The 24,877-nt window shown below is 30.1% G+C and overlaps 2 protein-coding genes across 2 annotated transcripts; one reads left to right on the top strand and one right to left on the bottom strand.

Annotated features, from left to right (window-relative positions):
* Positions 1 to 10,284: 10,284 nt before the first annotated feature.
* LOC130825645 (uncharacterized) lies at positions 10,285 to 16,093 on the bottom strand. Its single transcript, XM_057690969.1, has 7 exons — positions 15,662 to 16,093; positions 11,869 to 11,946; positions 11,664 to 11,739; positions 11,443 to 11,516; positions 11,258 to 11,328; positions 10,655 to 10,698; positions 10,285 to 10,448 (listed from the first exon to the last, which is right to left on the bottom strand). Exons 1-6 carry the CDS (start codon positions 15,698 to 15,700, stop codon positions 10,656 to 10,658), a joined length of 381 nt encoding a protein of 126 aa, XP_057546952.1. The 5' UTR covers positions 15,701 to 16,093; the 3' UTR covers positions 10,285 to 10,448; position 10,655.
* A 2,624-nt stretch (positions 16,094 to 18,717) lies between these two features.
* Positions 18,718 to 21,025, top strand: LOC130825644 (pentatricopeptide repeat-containing protein At5g66520-like). The gene is made up of 2 exons (XM_057690968.1): positions 18,718 to 20,260; positions 20,485 to 21,025. Exons 1-2 carry the CDS (start codon positions 18,772 to 18,774, stop codon positions 20,616 to 20,618), a joined length of 1,623 nt encoding a protein of 540 aa, XP_057546951.1. The 5' UTR covers positions 18,718 to 18,771; the 3' UTR covers positions 20,619 to 21,025.
* Positions 21,026 to 24,877: the final 3,852 nt, after the last annotated feature.

Below are 24,877 nucleotides of genomic sequence, written 5' to 3'. Positions count from 1 at the left end.
AGGAGGCAAGTGGGAATTGTTCAATGCCCCAATCACAATTAATTGGGTAATAAAGAAACTCTGTTTTCTCAAGGACACTTTAAAGCATTGGGTTTTTCAAGATATTTACTCTATTAAGTCAGTTTATCTAGAGGCTTTTAAATTATGCCCTAAAGTCCGATGGAGGTTCGTGGTCTGGAATAGAATGTCTCTACCACGACATCATTTTTGCATTTGGCTTATGGCCTTGGGTAAGTTGAAAACCAAGGACAAGCTTCGCGCTCTTGTTGTCATATCTGATGATCTTTGCCCGTTGTGTGCAACAGCTACAGAAATGACTAGTCACCTATTTTTTGAGTGCCCTTTTAGTCGAAAGTGCCTTGAAGGTATAGAAGCTTGGGTGGGAGTTCGTTTCAAGAACATTGCAACAATGAATTTTCGTAAACACAAACTGAAGAAGAAGCAACAACAGGCCGTATGTGATGTCTATACATGCACGGTTTACGTAATTTGGAGGAGTAGGAATACTGCTGTTTGGGACACTTAGTGCCTAAACCAGATCACATTTTGTTGCAAATTCAAAAGAAGACTGCTCTTCGCTTTAAAACACTTGATCACCCAAGTTTGGTTGCTTGATCTAGCTGCTGCTGGATTGTTTTCTGTCCATCAAGCAGCTATTCTAGGTCTGTTGCTATAGATTTTGTCAGTTCTGTGGTGTTGTTTCTTCGCGTGCAGACTGCTGTTTCTCAGGTCTTTTGAACTCATTGTTGCTGTCTTGCTGTATGTGTGCTTTGAGGCTACTGTTTGTTCATTGATGCTGGTTGATTGATGCTGACTGCTGCTTCTTGCTGCTGTCTTTTCTTCACTGCTTCAGTGCTGTCTGTTCTTTACTTCCTTCTTGCTGTTGTTTATTGTTCACTGCTTCAGTGTTGTTTGTTCTTCACTTGCTTCTTGCTGCTGTGTTTTGCTGTTTCTTCATGCTAGTCTGTGCAAGTTTGTGTAAATTTGTTGTGTTTCTGTATGTGTTGCTGATCTCTTGCAATTGATGTTTCATGCTGATGGGCTATCCTGGTCTGGTGCAGCTAATCTTCTGTTGCTGCCTGTGTATTCGTGGATGATACAGTCTGCAAGCTACGTTTTTTGCTGGTTTTTTTATAAATCTTATAGATTCGCTGTATAGCTTTGGTCTATAGCTGACACTAATATGTTTGTTGTTTTTAGGCCTTTCCTTTCTTCTATGCACATGAAGAGTGGGACAAGGAAACTCTTCATAAAAGGTGGACCTCGTTCCACACTGATGCAAATAAGAAAGGTTGAGTTTTCCTTGCCTTAACGTATTTTGGTTTTTCTAGTGAATGAAAAAGTTTTTTATTTGCCAAATATATAAATAAATAATAATAATAATAATAATAATGTACCCCATGCAAATGAAGAGTGACACCTTAAAACTCTTCCTAAAAGATGGGCTTAGTGTTCACACTTATGCAACATCGGTCATCGGGAGTTAAAGCTAGAATCTTAGGATCTTTATTTCCATGTATCCTATTTGATTTCGAGTAATGAAAAAAATCTTATTTTAAAAAAATAATAACAATAATGCAACTAAAAAAATTAGAATAATTATCTCTACACTTAGCTTGAATATTAATTATCATAGTTCATTCTCTATTAAGAATTAGTGAAGCACAAATTTCTGTAAGAGACCATCTATTTGAGAGACTATCTCTATTTACTGTACGCTTACTCGGTGGGTTTTATGATACCTCATGTAGGCCTTTATGATAAAGTAAATAGGCATTAAGGAAAGGATAAGTAGGCATTTAAGGATGATGTAAGTAGACATTAAAAATTTTATATATAGACATTAAGAATGTTGTAATCACGCATTAAAGATGATGTAAGCAGGCATTGAGAATTCTTTATCAATTGCAATTTGTGATGTCATATATGTAATATATTTAGACGTGTCAATTTTTAACCTAAAATCCAATGAAAATCGATGGTTATATATAATAAAAAAATTAAAATTTCATGTGGTGTTCCTGAATTTTTGGTTTTTTCACGTTGTAGACAATAAATCTACGTGGCGACCCTGAGCTTCTAACTTTTCTTTGTAGTAGAGAAAATGATAATTTTTTGTAAAATTAAGTACTCATTTCAATTGGATTACGAATATGTGGCCAACTAGGGTGATTGCAACATTTATAATTTGAAAAAAAGTCATTATGTTGTGGAAAAATAACGTAAAATTAACACAAACACTTCCCTTTTGTTTATCATGTAGAAAAGTAGGAAGTTTAAGGTTATCATGTGGATTAAAAAAATATTTATTTATCACATGAAAAAGCCTATAATTCTGAGTTCAAGTGAAATTTGCCATTAAACTATTCTATCCATAACCATTGTGTCTATCCAAACCAATTAAAATCAAAAGCAACTCAACATATGATAACCTAACTAAAAAACCGACTCTAAAATACCCTGCGTTATCAAAAGTACAATTAATAGTGAATAATAAATTAGTTATTACTTTACCTTTTTTTTTCATTCTTGTAAGTTGTAATAATGATTTTATTTTTATGACGCCATTCTCGAATTAAAAAACAATTAAACAAGAAGTATCTCAAATAAGATCCAGTCAAATAAGTTTGGCTTCTAAAATCCCTAAAACATAATTACTTTAATTTCTACGCAACATAGATTCCTCGTCTATCACGGCACCACCCACCAACTACATTAATTCTACATAACTCCTTCAATTTTTTATCATTTCTCTAGAAACTCCCATTAAATATATATTTTTATTTTTTTCATTTTAATTATATTGGGTGAGAAAAAAATCATCTATTATATCATAGTATTATACATTTTCTAATTTAACAACCACCTTTCCCCATATATACCAGTTGAAGAATTTGAGTTGAAATGTATAAAGTATTGTTAATTTGTCATCTGACCTCCTAACAAATCGTTTCTAAAAATATATAAAACTTTCCTAGCAATCTAAATTACATATGGTTATTAAATATTATATTAAACAAAATTTGCTTTTATAAGGAAGAGTACATTTGGTACTTTATCATCTTTCAAATCAATTTATTCATATGCATTCCTCATTATCATGCTTTTTTGTATTATGTATTTATTAAACACATTTTTTAATATGATTATTAACCTTTTTATTTGTATAATATTAATTATGCTAAAAAATTATCAAAATAGTTTAATTACTATATATAAAAAGTTTAAAAATCTCGTGCATTGTACGGATATTACACTAGTTATAGACTAATTTCTTAACAAATGTAAGTTTATGTGACTAATAAACAAGAATCACATAAAAAGAGAGTTGAGTGCATATAAATGCAATGGGGTTACATCCTAAAATCAATTTGTAATAGTAGGAATAGTCCATCTAGCTTATATGTTGGCAAATCTTTTTTCTAATTTTTCAGTATGTTATCATATATGGATTATTTTTTAATAAAAAAAGTTACTGTGAAATAATACAGCATTTTGTTATTCCCTAAAATAATACCAATTATTAATTAACCATTTTTTGTCTTATAATAACCTATAGTTTGATTTTTAACATATTAGGGATTTTCTAGGAAAACATCCCTTTAAGTTGGTATTATTCAAGGTTAATCAATAGTTGGTATTATTGTAGGGAAATTAACAAAAAAGTTGTATAATTCACGATAATTTTTCCTTTTTAATATTATTTTTTGAATTATAGGATAGACTAAGAGAAAAATAATAGAATATTGTTATATGGACCTATATAAATAATAGCTGGTCTTGGATGAGACGGCCTCATAATAACCATCAATTTGGGCCTGCTCAATTCGCGCGTATAATAACTTGGGCATTTTTAATTTTGATCTTAAAGGTATCAATTTGACCTTAAATGTATCAATTTTTAAAATTAATACCTTTAAAGTCAAAATTAATAAATGTCTAGAAAATTTAAATATTGTTACATGCGTGAATTAGACCAGCCCATATTGACGATCTTATAAAGAGATTGAGACCGTCTCATCTAAGTTTTTGTGATAAAATAAAATGAGTAAAATAAAGAAACGGACATGGGCGGGTATTACCTAGTCTAGTAGATACTCCTTTAAAGAGAGCAACGTGAAAGAGTAGTTTAATTGAAGTGCATTTTTAATTATATATTCTGTTCTGTTCCTATGAGATTAAAATAATTATAATATAATAAGATTTAAAAAGTTGTAAAGACATATAAAAATTTATGGATATAAACTAAGACAAGTAGTGGAGAGATTATTTAAAATAAAAATATTATATAATGGTTTATTAATTATTATGATTTATGGGAATCTGATTGATAAGTAGTGTAGGAAATAGGAATCTCTCTATATAATAAAAACAGTTTTCCAACATAAATTAATTTAATTCCTGAGAAGATTTGGTCAATTGGTAGAAAAAAACAAAAATCGACCAATAACCTTTCAGAATAATGACCTTCTCAACATCCCAATAGACAACCACTTTTAATGGCCATTGTGGACTCCTCTTGGGTTCATAAGACATAATTCTTCGAGCTGGGACCGTTTCTCTGTGAGACAATCATAATAAGAAGTCTATGTCCTAATAATTTGTATTATTAGACTATTTATGTAACAGACTTAAAATTTTTAATTTTAATCTTTTAATTAATTATTTTGAATTTTCAATTCAAATTTCTAATCCTTTGTTTATCCATTTCAAAAATCATTTTTAATTCCTAAACCTTTTCAGATTTTGTAATTTCTTTCAAATATTAAACTTTAAAATATTAATTTGTTTAAAATCTTTTCATAAGCACTAAAATGTTATTTTATTATTTTATAGTACAAAACGTAAAATTTTATTATTATATTCACGGTTTTGTAAAACGTTACGTTTAACTTTCTTCCTTAAACTAACATTACTACTTATTATTTTAACCTTATAACTTTGATTTAATTATTTTATACATAAAAATGAGTCGTATATTTATTATTAACTTTAAGTATAGTTTAAGCAAAATTTTCTAAGTAAACTTCATATATTCATGATCAAATTTACTCATTATTTTAAAGTATATTCACTTGTACATACTAGAACAAAAATTTGATGAACCAAAATCCTTTCTATAGTAACCCATGATGTTCATCACTTACACAAGCTATCACCATTTTCTTACACAAGTTAACCTTCTTCTACATTCCAAACTCTTACACATTCACTTACACACTCCAACTCTTATTCATTCACTTACACACTCCTGTATCGAATTCGAAAGCAAACCGTCCTGAAAATGTGTTCCTTTTTAGCTTTATTGAACCGACATTACCCGACCCGAAATTGTATCCGAACCGATTGACAACCGAAACGGAAAAAATGAACCCGAGTTGTTACCGATTTTTGTAACCGACACATAACCGTTAACCGAGAGTACCCGAACCTAATAATGACCGACTCGAGTCATATCCAACCCGAATCATGCTCGAACCCAAACTCGATCCGGCTAAAATCGACTTAACCCGAACGAAGTTTAGATCGAATTGTTGTAAACCCTAAATAAATTTTTAACATAGAAGTATGATCGACTCATATTTAATCATCTTATTAATTATTCTAATAAAGTGATAGATATTTTGATAAATTAAATTTTATAAATACTTGGTTTCATATATTTAGAGTTATTAATCAATGGTCAATATTTATTTAACTATTTTTAATCAAATTAGATGAAAATTGATAGAACTTTATAATTTTAATTTCCGGTCAAACAAGTTAAAGTAACAAAGTAATAATGATCACTAATGATTTGCATTTTAACTATTTTGCTTTAAGTAAAAGAAATCTTATCATCAATTAAAAAATGACTAACAACTTAATTTGATACTGACTCGATCGATAGTAATTAGTAATTCGTAGCCGAATTCTACTTGAAAAATACTTGAACCTGATCTATACCCGTAAAACCCAAATCAATTATTAATGGATGACAATCCGAGATTGATTGACGACACAAACTTTAACCGACATCAAACCGATGCTAACCCGAATAAACACCTCTACTCCTAACACTTTTTTTCATACAAAATCTAATGAACTACAAAGTTGCCCAAACCCATTATAAATATCCCCCTTAGCCATGAGATCACTTACACTACCATCATCAAATCTTTATAACATTCTTTCTTATATTTTCACTTCATTAAAACCTTACTACCTTAATACCTTTATTATTAGTTGAAGAAATTCAAGAAAATGGAGCTAAGAACACTCTTTATTTAGCTTAAATTATCATCATTTTGGAGCATTATTGGGTTATTACTTTGGATACTCAATGTATCATTATTTTTGGAGTTTGGATTTAATTATTTTGGAAGCTTAGAAGATGATCATTATTTTGGGAGTTTGGATTAATTATCTTTGGAGCATTATTATCTATCTTGCAGGGTCTTATTTATTGTTATTTTCCTAATTAGTACTTTGTACTAATCCTTGGTGTTAGTATGGTATAACTTTTTACCCTACTCTTTTTGTGGAATTTTACATTATATTTACTTTATAATATGCAGAGTATGAAATATGCTGATATGTTTTAGTAGGAAGTTAGTTTAATGAAATTATGATCAAGATTATATTAAGTATGTGTATGCTAAAAGTATTTTTAGATGTTAATTTAATAATCTTTGAACAAGTTTAGGAAGTTAGGTGCAAAATTATATTCTAGTGATATTAAATATGATTTATGTTATAAACTAGTACTAGTATGTTTATGAGTTATGTGTTACATTAGGAATGTTATTATATTTAAGATTTTTTATGTTAGAACTTTATTAATATGTTTATGTTAGCCTTCAAATTAATTTATAAGGTAGTAAATTATTTTATGAACTTATTTTTTTATTAAGTATGGTTATATTAAGAATATTATTATTATACTTTATTTTGAGATTTAAGTTTATCCTTAAAGTTATAGTAAATTTCTAAGTTATTGCGTAAAATTTTTATTATTTTAAGTGGTTATGTTAATTATTTAAATTTAGGATTTAGTAGGATAAATTAAATTAAGTCGTTCTTTTTATGTGAAAAGGGTCCAAAACACTCATAGGTCATTCGACCAATATCATATAAAAGAAGAGAGTTTGATTTACTATTTTAAATTATTACAACTATTTTTGTGATAATAATAAAATAACAATTTTAAAATATATTTTTGAGAAATTTTTATACGTTATTAAATATTGAAGTGTTTTTCTTGAATATATGAGATTTTATAATAAAAGTAACTTTTAAACATATTTAGTACAAAATATTTTATTTGCTAACTATTTGACCAAAATTTATGTAAAATGATGTAAAAGTATTTTTAGTATACTTGCCGCTCAAAATATGTGTGAAATATTGATTTTGTGAGATTACAAGTTTTACTTGTTTTATAATTAGAACTATTGACTTTTGTGAAAATTATAAGTTTGACTTGTTTTAAAACTAGAAATATTGATTTTTGTGAAATTATAAGTTTTATTTGTTTTATAACTAGAATGGTGATTTTTGTAAAAGTTTACTTATTTTTCTAAACTTGAAATATTGATTTTTGGTGAACTTGTAGAATTTTGGAACTTATCCAAGTGATGCAATTTTAACTTGAATTTTAATTAGAATATTTGATTTTTTTTGAAGAGAATAAAATTTTATTTATTGTAAAGCTGAAAATCTTGATTTTGGGAACTTATTTAAAGCGAAATAGATTTTAGTAGCTACTTGTGGAAAATATTATTGGAGACTATTAATAGAATATTAAGTTATTAGTGTGAATTTAGCGAGCTATTAAATATAAAGTTATAAATAAAATTTAATGTGAACAAATTTAATAATGAATTTATAAAGACATAAAGGTTAATTTTACATTATGATTAAGAATTTTATTAAATAAAAGAGGCTATCACCTAAGTTGATCAAAGTCAAAGTCAAATTTTAGTAATAAAAATGTGATGTACTTGTGTGAATGAATATTGATTGAATGACCCTGATAGTAAGGTAATATCGAACCATGGACCGGCATGTAAAATCCCGACGCCCGTGTTAGCCGGCACATAAAATGCATTTTAAGACAGGGGGGTAGCTACCTAATCTGTAGAGCTCGAGCATAAATTGTATTGGAGGGGTGACGACTCCCACCACAGTTAAGGTTTAGGACTACGGTCCTCACCTAACCAAACCCATATATATATTAGGTGTCATATTGATTTGCTTGTTGATCAGTGATAAACTTGATTAGTGTTGATGCTATAATGCATGATATGGTTATGAGTATTAACCAAATGAACTTACTTAAGTGTTAAGATTACTGAATTGTATAAGTAAAAGTATAAGGTGGTGTCAATTAATTATAAGTTCGTACTTAAATTATTATTTTGTAAATGTAGCGTATAATTTCCGTATTTTGAGCTGGATAGGAAGTTATGCTCGACGTTAAGAGCTGACCGATTTAATCAACTATAATCTGTATCATAGATGACAATTACAATTTATTGAGATCTTAGCTGCTTTTTGTTATCTTTATTGGTGACTTGATGATGATGTAATTTTTTTCATTTTGAGCAAATAATACTTCTTATCAGATGTAATGTTTACTTTTGTTTTAAACAATTTCAATTTTTATGATTTAAAGTATTTAACAGTTCGGCACTTTTAGACTTCCGCAATATTTTGTATTAAACATTATTATTAAATGTTAATTATGCATCGAGATTGTCACTTCTGTTACAATTTAAACCATGTATAAAATGTATCTCACAGTGAGATCATCTCATACAAAAATTTGTGTAATTCTAACTCTAGTTCATAGAAGCATATACTTACATTCGTTTTTTAATTTGCTAGATTTATTTTTTTGATAGAATTTTGATTAACTGAATTGTATAATAAGGATGTGTTGGGTAAATGACTAGTCAAAGAGCAAAACAAGTATTTAGAAAAATCAATTTTAAGTCAACTAAAAGTTAAATCTTTAGTGAAAATCTAACACTACCGAAGATGTTTACTATTTTGTAAAACGCCAAAAAACTATTTAAAAAATAGTAAATTACATTTTAATTAGCTGAAAAAGTGAGATTTTAAGCGAAGATGAAAAAGTTACTTTGATTGATTTTTTAATTGATTTTTCGTCTGTAAGTCTATCTTTTATCTTTTCTCTAATAAATGATCGATAAATGATTGATGGCCGGTAAGCTAGAATACACGGACACTTCTCTAGATTGGCGTGTCCCGTGTCGGACACGGACACGCGACGGACACGCGAAAATCCGTGTCCGACACGCCAAATGAAGTGTCCAATATTTTAATATTTTTTCGGACACGCGGACACGGTATGGACACGACAAGGGACACGACAAGCAGTCAAGGACACGTTTTTTTGAAAAAAAAAATAAAAATAAAAGTTGAAATGTTGTTCTTGATTTTTTTGTATATCCTCTTTGAATATTTGTTAATTGCTATTTGTTAAGGTTAAATTGTTAATGTGTTATTTGTTAATCTTAAATTCTTAATCTTAGTGTTTGTAATTTGAATTTTGAAAAGTTGAAATGTTGTTTTTGATTTTTTTGTATATCCTCTTTGAATATTTGTTAATTGTTATTTGTTAATGTTAAATTGTTCATGTGTTTGTAATTTGAATTTTGAAAAGTTGAAACGTTGTTCATGATTTTTTTGTATATCCTCTTTGAATATTTGTTAATTGTTATTTGTTAATGTTAAATTGTTAATGTGTTATTTGTTAATCTTGATTTTTAAATCTTAAATTTACCTATTTATTTGGTTTTCTTTGATTTGGTTTGTATGACTATTTTTAAATACTCATGTTGTTTATTTGGTACTTATTTGCATTTTATGTGTGTTTTATGTTTTTAAAGTGTTTATTTACATATATCAAATGAAAGATTGTAAACTTATCTTTAATTTGATATATTTATTATATTACCATTTTCGTGTCCCTGTGTCCGCCATTTTTAAGTTGGCGTTTTCCCGTACCCGTGTCGTGTTCGTGTCCGTGTCTGTTTTAGTGCAACCTAGCCGAAAATATATTCCGAAACCTTTGCAAGATTAGCTTTGGTACGTGGCTCCTGCATTCTTCCGCCCAAATGGCAGAACTCGGTAATAATAGACCTTCATGCTAGTGATACAAGCTGTGTTGAGCCTATGGTCAAGATAGACCTTGCATCATCACCGTAGAAACAAGATGTTCCTAACCGGTTTTCGGGTGAGCATTTTACAAGATGAATAATATTCGAGAATACAAAATGAGAAAATCGGGTGTTACCCACGAGAGTACCTTTATTTAAAAAAATGGCTAAGCACTTGGCCATAACTAATAGCAATAAATTGTTGGCACGTCTATGAAAAATGGATTCCTCGCCCTCCTCTTCTCCAAAAAGCATTTACATCAGCAAGCATTACAACCAAAGCTGTCCAAGTTCAAATGCCATACAGAATCATATAGCCCGAAATATGAGATTCTAAGTGTTAACTATAAAAGTACAACAATGATTTGATCCTTTCATTTCCTCTCCCTTTCTCGAGTCTCAGACTAGTCATAGGAGACCACACTCCTCGTTGTCTTGTTAAGATGGTAGTTTGTGAAACAAAGAAAATCGGAAGGGTGCGCACAAACCTTACTCGTCTTCACAATCACTTGCTTCCTTGAGTTGTTGTGTCCTACAATAAATACAAATGGGACGATGAAACATGGGTTTTTGTTAACCTCAAGCATGCAAGTTGTACGAAGACCTGAACAGCATAGAAAGAGACTGAAATTTTACTCTCGTTCCATTAGATAATCCAAAAGAACTCAATGGTTTATCCTTAAGTAGAACAATTAATGCTACATTTTAGACTTGACTGTCTGACTGATATAATTATATTTCATCATGCTGAGAAAGTAAACCTCCGAAGTCTTAGTTTTACCGCTCAACTTCATTTGACAGCAAGAGTATAGAAGTGAATTTTCTAATAATGATGGAACAATCCAGCAACACCGCGCCCAACTGCTAAACAATACTTCCTATTCTCTAGCTTAACAACAAAGCTATGATTTATAACTGACAAGTATAAACTGTAAGCTAATAGCATAAAGCGATGGTAATGTAGTTGCATAGCAAATTGCTGACCAAAAATCTACAGCAGAAACAGCTCAAATGCTAATCTGGTTGACTATTAAAAAGCACAAGTGATCCTAAAACTATATGCACTTTTAAATAGCATCAGCAAGTCATACCAAAGAGAGGTTTGATTCATGCCAAGACCATTGCAGGTGAGTATCATTCCTTTAAACCTAGCAAGATACTCCTGTAAAGAAAAAGATATCAATTAGTTTAGCCATTATACAATCTGTTTCCACGGACAAATAAAACCAAAAAAGGTCTTATCCCAGAAAGAAGGATACTGATTTTTGTTTCTTACCCGCAAAGTGTACTTATCTATCTCATAATTTCCGCTTAGATCATATTCAAGCCGTGTTGCAGGATCACTCAATACTAATCAAAACAAAAGAACAACAAGGCAATACATGAAACCAACAATATGAATGTGAACCATACCCCTATAAGCTTGTGTTTATTAGGATGCCATTTTTATAAAAATCTGAGGGTGAAACAAACTCAAGCAATTTGCGAAAAGAATACCTCTATAAGCTTCATTTATTTCTTGAAATTTGGAAGTAACAGCATTCTCACCCTTGTGTTTATCAGGATGCCATTTCTATAAAATCGAAGTTCAGTGCTGTGAGGATTTAACATAGACCAATGTTGAATGAAACTGCACAATTATGAGCACTATAATATACTATCAGCTTAATTCTTTAAAAGGGGAAGATGATATGTCACTCACCAGAGCAAGTTTTCGATAACTTAATCGTATATCCTCTTCCGTTGCATCATAATCAACTCCTAGAATTTTGTAATAATCCTACGACATAGTAAATCCCCTTTAAATCACATATGACAACAGCGACAACAAGACATTTGACAGAGCTAAATGTAAATCTTCAAACAAATAAGAGTGAAGAAATAAGACAATATCTAGACTTGGTCTATCTTTTGAGCATGGTTACGACAACAAAAAATCCTTCAGTAGCATTTTGTACTCAATAACTTAACTTAGTTCTTAGTCAAACATATTATTTTCACCAAATATTTCCCATAAACTTATGACCTGCTCACTCAGATTAATATTGGTTATATTGAGTTCAACTGAATTATGTTTAGTCCGAATAAGTTCATATACTTGAGTTCAGTCGATAAAGATTACAAGGGCAGAAAGGGGGGCTCCACATATATAAAATGTATGAAAGTTTATACAATCGTAAAGGGTATTTTGTTAAAATGTTAGTGTTGGAGGGGCAATGTAAATTTTTGTACAAGTATTTCTCCCACTTAATCTTTTTACTTTTTAACGACCACTAGTAGTCTAGTACTGATTTATTAGTTTTTGTAGCCGACCTTATGTAACATCCCGACCTCATGCGGGTTAGAGACAATACCCATGGGGGTTGTACTACAAACCAACACAAATCTTTTCCGGTTTCTAGTTTGTACCCACTTGTGCATACCTTAAGAACTTCTCTATAAGTCACTCATCCTAACAGTATTCCGCACCAAGCACAGTTTTCAATAAAGTTTTTAGAAAATGATATTCCTTGAAAAGAAGATCACCTTGCTGATATGAATAACATTATCAATCCTTTTAAATCTCTTTCCTTTCTAATTTTAACTAGGGTATTATATTCATTGCCACTTACGAATTAAACGTGCCTGTTGCACCTACAAGACAAGCCCTTTTAAGCTCCAAAACATCACCTAAGTGAGCTAACACATTAGATAAGACATGATCTCAACGCTTATCTCATTGTCCAGTGTCACATGCTTCGCGGTTCGTTTTGATTCATACGAATAGAATCGATAGTAGTTACCGATTGTTGTTCACTATGTTGAGTAGTTTATTCGTGTATGTTATTAATTTGGTTTGCTTGATTTTGGTACTAGATAATTCTATAAAGACCCACTATAGTTATTATTTGTATTGTATTTGAAAAAGTAACCAATTTCAAATATTTACAGCCTACAATCTATGTAAAGAAAAAGTTTAAAGAATATTTAAGTCCCAAAGCTCCAAACCAATTTAAGTCTCAAGCTTTTACTTATCTACCACAATTTAAAAAGTCTACAAGGTATTTTAACGCCCAAGGCTAAAATTGTCTTCTAATAACTATTACAAATTAATAAGTTAAGAAAAAGAAAATGAAAAAGGACAAAACCCCTTTATCTTTATCCATAAACCATTTTTTTCATTCCGAAGTCAAAAAATATTTTCATCTTCATGGAACTTCAGCAGTGACTTCAAATGGCGAGTGGAGCTTCAAGAAAACCCCGAACACTTTCACATTAGTAATTTTACCGATTCAAAACTGCGAACAAACCTTGGTTTGGTCCAACTGAACCCAATCACGATTTGTAGAAGAAGGTAGTGAATCATGTGCCACTATTTCATGATTTGTGAGTGAAGGTAGTGAATCATGTGCCACTATTTCATACTAAATCCACTAAGTGTCCTATTTTATTTGTCACACGTGTTAATGCAATCATTCAAGCCTTAATATCTCTAATGTAATAATATAATTAAATATTGTGAAAGTTAATGTTAATAATCTTTCCATTTAGAAAAATCAAATAAAATCGCACTTGACTATATTTTAGCTTATAGATTAAAGTAAAATAAAAATTAAGAGTGATTGATGAATAATGTCAAAAAGAAAAAAAACAAATGCAGTCAAAACATGATCATGACACTTAGACAAGGACGGAGAAGAGTATCATTTGTAACACCTTGAGCTTTTCCCAATCGACAACATTCCCAACTGTGTACTAGCCCCACCAATTAACACAAACTTTTTGTGGCGCACTTTGTCCTCACTCGAGTACACCTTGAGAACTATGTAGAAAATCACTCATCCTAACATTACTCTACACCAAACATGATTAACAGTGTAATTCTTGAAAAATAGGCTCTCTCGGTTTGAAGAAGTACTTTGTTAGTATGAGTAGTAAAAATGTATTTAAATCATCTCCTTTTACACCCGAATTTTTCGGGATTAATGCCTTGGCATAATTAGTGTGTTGAAAATCAGTTAAAAGATCTCAATAATCCCCAACCCCATGAACATAAAAATCCTAGCAACTATTAAGTTTCAATAGTTTACTTCTAGTGAATTCAATTAACGTTCAATCTAATAATAGTTCTAATATGGTTTCCATCATTCTCACTGTGACACTTTCACTACTCAGAAAAATTCACTTGCAATAACTTAAGTTCAGTCAATTCAACTCAAGGGATCTATTGTTTTGCCTCTTCATTTCACATCACATAAGCATGTCAAAACTTCAACAACTACAACTGAATAAGGGTAGGATAGCCAAACACCACATTTTGAGCTAAAGTCGTTTATGTTTTCACAAAATAGCCAAGTAATTAACTGCGACACATGTTCCGAAATGTGAGTAACTAGCTTCTTATATCTATATGTTGTAGGAGGGTATTTTGGAATTTGGAAGAAGAATTTTGTGATTTTTAGTTGTGACTTGAGATGAGACTTGGGGGCTAAAAAGTCTCATCCATTGTTTGTTATGTTAGACTTTTAGTTGAGACTTCAGGGATAAAGTCTTACCTCTCAATTCCCACTTCCCTTAGAGACATTCTCTTTCTAAATTCCCACTTCCTTCCCCAAATCGCTCCTGCCAAACCCCTATAGTAACTTGTTTTATGGAATATGTAATGCCATAAGCCACTCTCATATTTCTTTGTCAATGTTGGTTAAATCTATGCAATTTTCAATCCACAAAACTCATGTTGATAATGGTGACTCAAAAATCGAGTCATGATTGAAGATGTAGTATCAAGAAGATGGGTCAAAAGGCATTGACTGAAATGCAAGAACCACAACTTTTTTCCAGAAGATAGAGGTGGCTCGTCGCCTATGGCTTAGGAATTAGCGACGAGTCGTCGGCAGTTTCTGTTTTGGTACTTTAGGCTCGTACATTCTGGGCGGGTCGCGAGATGTGAAGTTTTCTTGCGGGTTTTTGGTTTTCTTTTTTGCTTTTGACGGTTACTTGTGTTTAATTTAGACTCTAACCTCTCTTTTATGAGATTACATATAAATACTTCTCAATATTAGGGCTAGGGTTCTAAGGGAGAGAAAATACAAGTGAGAAAGTGAGCCATTGCAATTCTTGATTCATCTTTGTAAATCTTTGAGTTCATAAACAGATTGTTTGTTTTCGGTGCCGATGGATGTAGCTATCACATTGATAGTGAACCACGTTAAATCTCTTATGTTATTTCTTGTTATTTGCATTGAATTTCTTTATTGTTTCATTATTGTTCACTGCTTCGAATTTACACAATTAGCAACTATTAGCTAGAAATTCAAAGTTAGGGCAAATCCGATACTTAATCCAACAAAAGTAACACTAAATTACGCATTTTAAAGCTATAAATTTCAGGAAAAAAAATAGAATTTCATGCAATTAAAGCACAAATTACAGATTCAACAATATAATCCCAGAAGAAATTTCCTATCAAATCAACAGTCAGTGATGGGTAAAAAAGTGTAGCATTGAAACAATACCTTGTAAGACGTAGTGGAAGCGTGATCATTGTCTTCCATTTGATGAAGCAGAAATGATAAAACCTTCTAAATCAAACAATATAGCTCTTACTGCCTTTACATACTTCATTTGAGATTTTACTACAATCGAAATTCTTCTTCTACTGCAATTTGAAAATCTTCCCAAAACCAACAAATTAAATTGTGAATGAAAATCAATCAAATAAGTTAATTTCCATGGAAAGAAATTTAGGGTTTGTCATGGAAAATCTATGTGATGAATACGGATTGATTCGTTTGTGCTTGTGTTTGCGTTTGCGTTTTTGGAGTTGCAGGTGCGGGGCTCTTCTTCTTCATTATCTGCTAGCTTATGCACGTGCGGTGCACGATGCTCCAACTTTCAAAGGCGTGGCAACTAATGTTCCACATTTTTTCTTTTTTTTTTTTTGTTTTTTTTTTGTTTTGAAAAGGCTAAAATTAATACAAATTTCAAACACACAATTTCAAATTCTTCATTTTCAGCTTAAAATTTATTTCAAATTCTGAAACTATTTTTAGTTGACATGTCGATTTAATTATGGTGATGATTTATTGTGGTTGAATTTGGGTCATTTTCAGCTTAAAATTGTATGATTAAGTAATATGTAAATCAATCTTTAAAAAAAATGTAAATCACTTAAAAAGGCAAAAACATTAATAATAAAATAAAAAATAAAACAAAAGATAAAACAAAATCCTAAAACCCTTCCCTATAATTTAAAATTTGGACTGGTAATACCCGCCCACCAAGATAAATGGGAGGGTAGAAACACCAAAAAATTACCCGCAGGTATACCTGTCTGCCCGCTTAGTTTAATTTATTACTAATTAAATAATAATTTTATTAATTAGAAAAAATTATCGTGAATAATTCAACCTTTTTGTTAATTTTTCTACAATAATATCAATTATTGATTAACCATGAATAATACCAACTTAGAGGGTATTTTCCTAGAATAATACCAACTTTAGTTTATTAACTAATATATCAACTTTTTTGGTCTTATAATCACCTATAGTTTGATTTTTAACATGTTAGGGATTTTCTAGGAAAACACCCCTTTAAATTTGTATTATTGGTTAATCAATAGTTGGTATTATTGTAGGGAAATTAACAAAAAGTTGTATTATTCACGGTAATTTTTCCTATGAATTATTAAGCTAGTACTACTACATGCCCTATACTCAACTTTAAAAGGGAAAATAAAGTCAAACTAATGAAATGAAAGAAAATATAGATGCATTTGAAGTAGTTTAAATAGTAGTGTAAAACGTAAAATGAGAATGAAATAAAAATAATGAAGGAAAAAGAAGATGATTTCTCCTATTATGGAGGTAATACATTCCCCCATCTTCTTGTAAGAATACTTTGTTTATTTATTAAATTGCTTGATTTCAATCTCATTTTAGTATTTAACTCCCACCACCATGCAGTGATCATTTCTCATAAAAAAATAGTTTTTTTTTTTAAATGTAAGAATACTTTGTTTATTTATTGAATATAGTTCCTTCTTTTTTTAGTTATACCCAAATACAGTTACTCACAAATTAAGATAGTAAAATAAATGGGGAAAAGCTTCAATATTTTTCCTATTAAAAATATATGGGCTTATAAAGACAACGATTATGAATCTACACCAATGAAAATCATACTCATGAATGGAAAGATACGAAATTTTCCATAATAAGTATATTATTTGTACTTTTAATAATTAATTTTTACACAAATATTTTTCTCTATGACACGTGTCACATTTACATTGGTTATTTACATCAAAAATCATAATTATAAAATTCAACAAATACTTCATTTGTTTTCATTATTATCACGCAAAGTGTTCTTTATAATATATTCAAAAATACTATCGGTTATAAATATACATCCTGATCAATATTCAATGCTATTTTTGAGTTGTTCTACTTGCTTTATACTTGGTAATGGTCTCACAAGTCACAATTTTATTTTAATTTTCACCCCTAAATTTATTAGCTTTTTAATTTCATCCACTCATAATTATTTCTAATTAGTATACCAACTATAAATTAATATTTAGGTCTTTTTAAAAAGGTGCAGATCAAATAAAAAGAAGAAAATTGTTAGAACAATTGCTCTCTTATAATTATTCTACTACAAATAATGAATAAAGAATTGTAAATTGAGAGTCATTCTGCTTGAGTGGGTCAAGCGAGATGCATCAACCTTCATTCCAAGCACAACATACTCCACAAAACCAAAACTAGATAAAATTATGAGAGTCACATATACTACAAAATTAATAGTAATTAAATTAATCACATTTTGTATTCGTTCATTTGCACGAGAAGTTAAGTTAGTAATTTGATACTTATCTGTTCTATTATACTTGTTACATTTGACTTTTACACAATTCAATATGTTATTTTAATCATTTATATGTTGAGCTATACACGTCTAAAAATTCTAAATAATTAATATTATGAAGTATGTGATTAGACAATTCAAACAACATTTTTTTAATATTTTATTCTTACACATTAGTCGTAACATATAAAATAGGAAAAATTACCAAGAATAACCCAATCTTTTACTGATTTTCCTACAATAATCCCAACTTTTGATTAACCATGAATAATACCAACTATAAGTGGTGCTTGCTAAAAATGCACCAAGGTAATTTTTTGCCTATACAATAAGTTATTTTGCTTAAAAAAATAAAAAGAATAAATACAAAATTAAATTAAAAAAATCAAAAAAATTTTAAAAATTAAAAAGAGGAATTGATTAATTTTATTTTTAATTTTTAACTTTTAATTTTTTTTGATTTTTGATTTGATTTTTTTTTTTGTGTGGCAATTAACTTGCAAAAATTGGTCATTATTTGGGTAATAATGCTCTTGGGTAAGTGACCATAAAATTCGGATTATTCATAATTAATCAAAAATTAAAATTATTATAGAAAAATTAGTAAAAACTTAGATTATTCTAACTAAATTTTTCTATAAAATAAGCTTAAACGATTAATATTGAAGGGAGGAAGTATATTTGGTGTATGCGCATAAACATTACACTAGTTTACATGTTGTTGAAGTAATATTGGGGTTGGTAGTAGAAAATGGTAGAATCCAATTATAAGTTATTGAAAACTTCAGTATTATATCTACTTAATCAATGTAAGAGCATGAGAAAGCTTAAAATGATTCATGCCCAAATACTAACATCACCTCAATTCTCTGAAACTGATCGTTATTTCCTTACTACCCGCCTACTATTTTATTGCGCCATTTCAGATTCAGGTTCCCTTCCTTATGCTACCAAACTTTTCATACATCTAGAAAGATCAAATCTTTATGTTTATAATGCTTTGATTAGAGCTTATGCTACCAAATCATATTCTGGGCAGTCCATGAATTCTTTAACAATCTACATTAATATGCTAAGAAATGGTATTAACCCTGATAAGCTTACTTTTCCATTTATCTTAAAATACTGTAGTGGAAGGCTTGATGTTCTTATGGGTATGGCTGTTTATTCTCATGTTGTGAAATTTGGGCTTTGTTATGATGTGTATATTCAGAATTGTATGATTAATTTGTTGTGTGAATGTGGGTTTTTGGGTTGTGCACATAAGGTGTTTGATGAAATGTCTAAGAGGGATGTTGTTTCTTGGAATTCTATGATTGTTGGGAGTTTGAGAAATGGGGAGGTTGATTTAGCTTTGAGTATGTTTAGGAGTATGTCGAATCGGAGTATTTATACTTGGAACTCTATGATAACTGGTTTGGTTCAAGGTGGTAAGCCAAAGGTTGCTTTGGAGTTGTTTCTAGAAATGGTAATGATGAACGATGGTGCAGTTAGACCTGATAAAATTACATTTGCTAGTGTTCTTTCGGCTTGTGCGTCTCTTGGTGCAATTCATTATGGAAATTGGGTATGTGAGTATATCAAGAGGAGCGGGTTAGAAATCGATATGGTCACCGCAACCGCGTTGATTGACATGTATGGTAAATGTGGATGTGTTGACAAAGCAATTGAAACCTTTAGAGGAATGCCAAAGAAGGATGTTATGGCATGGACAGCTATGATCTCGGTCTACGCTCTTCATGGGTATGGAAAAGAAGCTTTAAATCTTCTGCATGAGATGAAGGCTCATAAATTGAAGCCCAACAATGTGACTTTTGTTGGAATTTTGTCGGCGTGCGCTCATGCTGGCTTAGTAGAGGAAGGCCGACAGTGTTTTGACATGATGACACGTATTTTCTCCATTGAGCCCTGTGTTTATCACTATGCTTGTATGGTTGACATACTTAGTCGGGCTGCACGTTTTCGTGAGGCTGAAAAGCTTATTGACGACATGGCAATGGAACCAGATGCCTATGTTTGGGGTGCATTGCTTGGTGGTTGCCAAACGCACAAGAATGTGGAGTTAGGGGAGAAGGTGGCTTTGAGATTGATTAATTTGGATCCTTTGAATCATGCTTTTTATATAAATCTTTGTGATATATATGCTAAAGCTGGTAGATTTGATGATGTGAAGAAAGTAAGAAAGTTGATGCAAGAAAAGGGAATAATGAAGGATCTGCCAGGCTCTAGTATGAGTGAAGTTGATGCTGGTCATCATCATCCTACCCAGTGTATTCCACTCATAGACCACTCATAGAAAAATTATGGACAGAGTTTGGGGAGGGAAGGACGGCGGCAACTCATACCATAAAGGAGAACGCGGTTAAAGGAGTCCCCTGACTCGAGAAAGATAATAAGACGTAGCTATACGAAAAAGATAAATTAAATGCATATAAATTTCAGTTACACTGTGTTTACACTGTGTTTGATGGTGTTCTTCATGAAATTTCAGTTAGAGGTTCACATGAACTTGTGATGGATGATGTACTTGGGTTATTGAATAGACTACATAATGACATGAAGATTTGTGCGGGAAATGATGAGGCTGGTAGCAATTGACAAGTTCAAATGTGATGTGAACAAGTTCAAATGTGATGTGAACAAGTTCAACCGACTTATTTTTAACATTTACACTCTGTTTGAATGTAGGGAAATGGGAAAAAGAGGAGGGATTTGAGAGGATTATGAAGCTCTTATTTGGATAATAAAAAAGAAGGGAGAGATTTTTGGAGAAAAATATGGACAAATTTAGGTAAGAATACAATTTTTCCTATTTAGAGGAAAAATATTTATTTTCTTTTAAACAAATTCATTTATTGAGATCATTTCAATTTGAAAATAAAAATTCGATATATTTTCAAAAATAAATTTAAGTTTTTCAATTTAATTCTAATTTAAAGGTTGGATTATTAAAGTTTTCAATGTGATTTGCTATATATATGGAAATTAAATGTAACACAACAAAAAGAAATAGAAGCAAAATATAGAAAATATATTTCTAATTTATAGTTATATTATGTTTTTCCATTTTTGTCTAGAATCTCCTTTTCTTTTTTTCTCTTAATTTGCTATCCAAAAATAGTATTATTTTGAGTGTTGATACTGTATACATCTCAAATTTATGACCTCCATGAAATGGTTACAATTTTAAACAAAACTATCATGGAATGTTTTATAAGCTCAACTTTTACGGTGTGTTTGGATAGAGAGAAATAAAGGGGAAGGAAAGAGTGGGATTTGAAAAAATGAAAGATTTCTTATTTGGATAATTAAAAAGAGGAAAGGGGTTTAAAGGGAAAACATAGATAAATATTACAAATAATATAATTTCTTCTAAAGTGGAAAAATTTGGAAGAAAACAATAATTCTCTTTCAATCTAAACAAAAAAAGTGTACTCTGCCTCCTTACTTTTCCCTTATAGAGTTGGTTTTGCAATGTGAACTAAAAGTGATTATATTAGGAATGTTTTAGTGAACCTCTATACTTTTTTTATCATACATCTTTTCTTTATGAGAAAATCATGAATTCTTGTGACTTTTCGTGTAATAATCATGATAAAGGACAAGGGGAATTTAGGCTCGAAGCTGCCTTGATCGAGGCTCAGATCATTTGAATGAAAATCTTATCAGTATTGGTTCACTATTCTTAAAGAGATGAGTGTTCGACTGACCTTATTCTAACTTCTCGAATTTGTACACTTCTTATTGATCCGATTGTCTACTAGAAGTATGAAAAAGTGCTAATATGTTCCAAGTGGAATTTATGAGTGCAACTTTTGGTTCCAACTTCCAAGTGTTAGAGATTCCTTGGCATGAATATTTGTTTGCTCAATTGCTTTTGAGACTATACTTATCTCGAAGTTATTTGATATTATTAAATTTATTTGAAAAAATCATTTGTTAATTATAGCGTTAATGTTTCATTTATTTACAAATTCTGATCTATAAATCAAACAACACAATTAATCTAGCCATATTGTGTGGATCCAAAGCTAAAATTAAAATATGGACATTTTAAAAATTCATGACTATAAATTCTTAGCGGTGTAACTTTTTTTCTCTTGTATTAGAAAAGGGCATCACCTATAAAATCAATAAAAATCATAAGACAAAAACAAAAAGAATTCCCACATAAAGAGGCCAAAGAACCGAATTCGCACACATATATTCACTGATCATTTAACTGAGAAATTAAATTAATGTAAATTTGAAGAAAAAAATAAATGCTCGATGAATATTAGAAAATTCTTAGAATTGTTGGGATAATTTGTGTTACCTTAACCGATCAGCAATCAATGGGTTTAATGGCTGTAAAGGAAAAAACAAAGCCAAGAACCACAAACATCGTCAGCCATTCTCCATAAAAATGTGGACTTTTAGCGATGATATAAAAAAAAATTGTCATTATCATCGTTCTTAAATCACTAAAAATGTCGGTGTTTCTTCTTTCCCTTTGAGTTTTTAGCTATAAACAGGGAAAAGAAAGATATCAAGAAATATGGTTGTTTACATACGTACTTTATGGAAATGGAGGAAGAGAAGGTGAAGTAAAAATTCGCATTTGATTAGTTTAAGTGATGGAAAACTTCTCTCCCTTCGGGTTAAACTCATATGCAATACGACATTCATATATTACTTAAACCTACCATAAATTTGTCCATAGGTCCCTAATAGACTTTCCTTTCATGTTTATTGCTAGAATGAAGACAACAAAGAATAAAAACAAATTAAGTCAACATGATATATCTATATAAAAAATATAGTTTAATATTAAAAAAGAAACAGATATTCACGCAACATATAAAGATGGATAGACATGCATAAAATCACTTTTAACATCACTTTATCCTCAGCTCCCATAGCATGTACTCTTCTTTAGCTTGTCAATCTGAATTCTCGTCTTCTTCTAGTTTGTAAGGTTCAACTTTTTTTTTTTTTTTTTTTTTATTTGACATTCTTCCTCTATAGATTTCAATCTTCCTTAACTTATGTTTCTCATCTACATCATAGGCACAACGTGCATAAAACCTCTACCCTATCACAAATCTATTGTCGTTACGACTAAGTGATGAGATAATAGTTTTACAATTACATTTAACGCCAAAAGCAACCATAGAGGCATACATCAACTCAATACTGACATCAATTATATCCAAAATTATGCATAAAACACCAAAAGTTTATTAATTTGAATCATACGTTAACTATAAAAATTTAAATTAAAATAGAAGATTACATATCTTAAGTAGAGTGAGAGAGGATCAAAAATGAAATTTTTAGTGAATGAAATGGAGAGGAATGAGGTCGAAAAAAGGAGGGCTTTGACGAAATTTAATTAGTTTAGAATGTTGGCGTTATCATTCTTTAGATAAAATTATTAACATTTTTAGTGGCTGTAAGCTGTCAGATATTATGATGGAGTAAATCTTAAATGAATGATATCTTGGGAAATACTACTCTCTTCATCCCGATTTTCAACATATTACCATTGTAGTTTGTCCCATAGAAGAAGCTATGTTTTTATTTTTGATCTAACCCCACACTTATCCTTTAATTATTATCAAACATTTAGCTTTATCTTTTCATCCAATTTACATATTGTTCTCACTTTCTCGTAAAACATTTTCATTTTACTTCACCTTTAAAAATCGTTCATATCGTACTTGTTGCAAACTTTATGACACATAAAGAATATAATAACTAGAAAATGAGAATCATGGATAGCTTAATGATTGATTCATATGATATGGGTTCAGTTCTACCACCAGGGGTGAAGCAAAGAGTATAGTATGGGGATTATATTTACCTTTTGATGTTCAAAGAATTGAGGCCCTTCATCAATCATTAATGGTAAAAAAAGAATCAAAATATGACGTTGATAGGTTTAGAATCTCTTATCAACAATATCATTAAAAGACACGTCAACTAACCGAGTTACGCTTGACTAAAGAACTATACAAAATTTGTTAATATATGAGACCCCTATTTTATGGAGGCCTTACACGGTCGGACATCTTAATTGGGCCTAGAACCGGCCCTTGTCTACCACCTACAAAAAAAATTTATTCATTCTCCCCTTCATGTAGACTATAGCAAGGGATTCTCTAATACTTATTCCATCCCACCAAATTTATTCCTCTTTCTTTTTTAATTCATCACACTAAATTTGTCTTTTTTTTTATTTTTAGCCATAATCTATTTTATTTCTTTATTTATCATCTTATATTTTCATCTACACATTTAAGTTATTCAAAATAAACTACTTCCTTTGTCCCTTATCTTTGCCCCAAGTACAACTTGTGAGCAATTCAAAGACAAGAGGAAAAAAAAGATTTTAAAATTTTATTTCTGTTACAAGTAACTTTGTGAGAAACTCAAAGTAAAAGAGAAAGAAAATATTCTATAAATAAGTGCGAAGAACGTGTCAATAATATAAAAATTAAGTTAAACACATGAATAAAAATAAAAAAAACATCCATTATAAATTAAGAAAAATTACCGTGAATAATATAACCTTTTGTTAATTTTCTTACAATAATATTAACCATTAATTAACCATGAATATAACCAACTTAGGGGTATTTTCCTAGAATAATATCAACTTTAGTTTATTGACTAATTTACCAATTTTTTTTTGTCTTATAATCACCTATAGTTTGATTTTTTATATTAGTATTATTCATGGTTAATCAATAGTCGGTATTATTCATAGTTAATCAATAGTTGGTATTATTGTAGGAAAATTAACAAAAAATTGTATTAATCACGGTAATTTTTCCTATAAATTATTATATATTATAATGATTATAAAATAGCAA

This window comes from Amaranthus tricolor, chromosome 10, assembly GCF_026212465.1.
Source record: "Amaranthus tricolor cultivar Red isolate AtriRed21 chromosome 10, ASM2621246v1, whole genome shotgun sequence".
NCBI lineage: Eukaryota > Viridiplantae > Streptophyta > Magnoliopsida > Caryophyllales > Amaranthaceae > Amaranthus > Amaranthus tricolor.
The sequence above is the reverse complement of the archived record's forward strand: the minus strand, read 5'-3'. Positions and strand labels throughout refer to the sequence as shown.

What these genes read in the sequence shown, in the direction of transcription:
- LOC130825645 (XM_057690969.1), bottom strand. Translation starts at nt 15,700, where the DNA reads ATGGAAGACAATGATCACGCTTCCACTACGTCTTACAAG. An exon ending in CTTCCACTACGTCTTACAAG is followed by an intron (nt 11,947 to 15,661) that starts GTATTGTTTCAA and finishes ACTATGTCGTAG; the next exon opens with GATTATTACAAAATTCTAGG. An exon ending in ATGAATCAAACCTCTCTTTG is followed by an intron (nt 10,699 to 11,257) that starts GTATGACTTGCT and finishes TATTTATTGTAG; the next exon opens with GACACAACAACTCAAGGAAG.
- LOC130825644 (XM_057690968.1), top strand. Translation starts at nt 18,772, where the DNA reads ATGGTAGAATCCAATTATAAGTTATTGAAAACTTCAGTATTATATCTA. An exon ending in AGGCTCTAGTATGAGTGAAG is followed by an intron (nt 20,261 to 20,484) that starts TTGATGCTGGTC and finishes TTTACACTGTGT; the next exon opens with TTGATGGTGTTCTTCATGAA.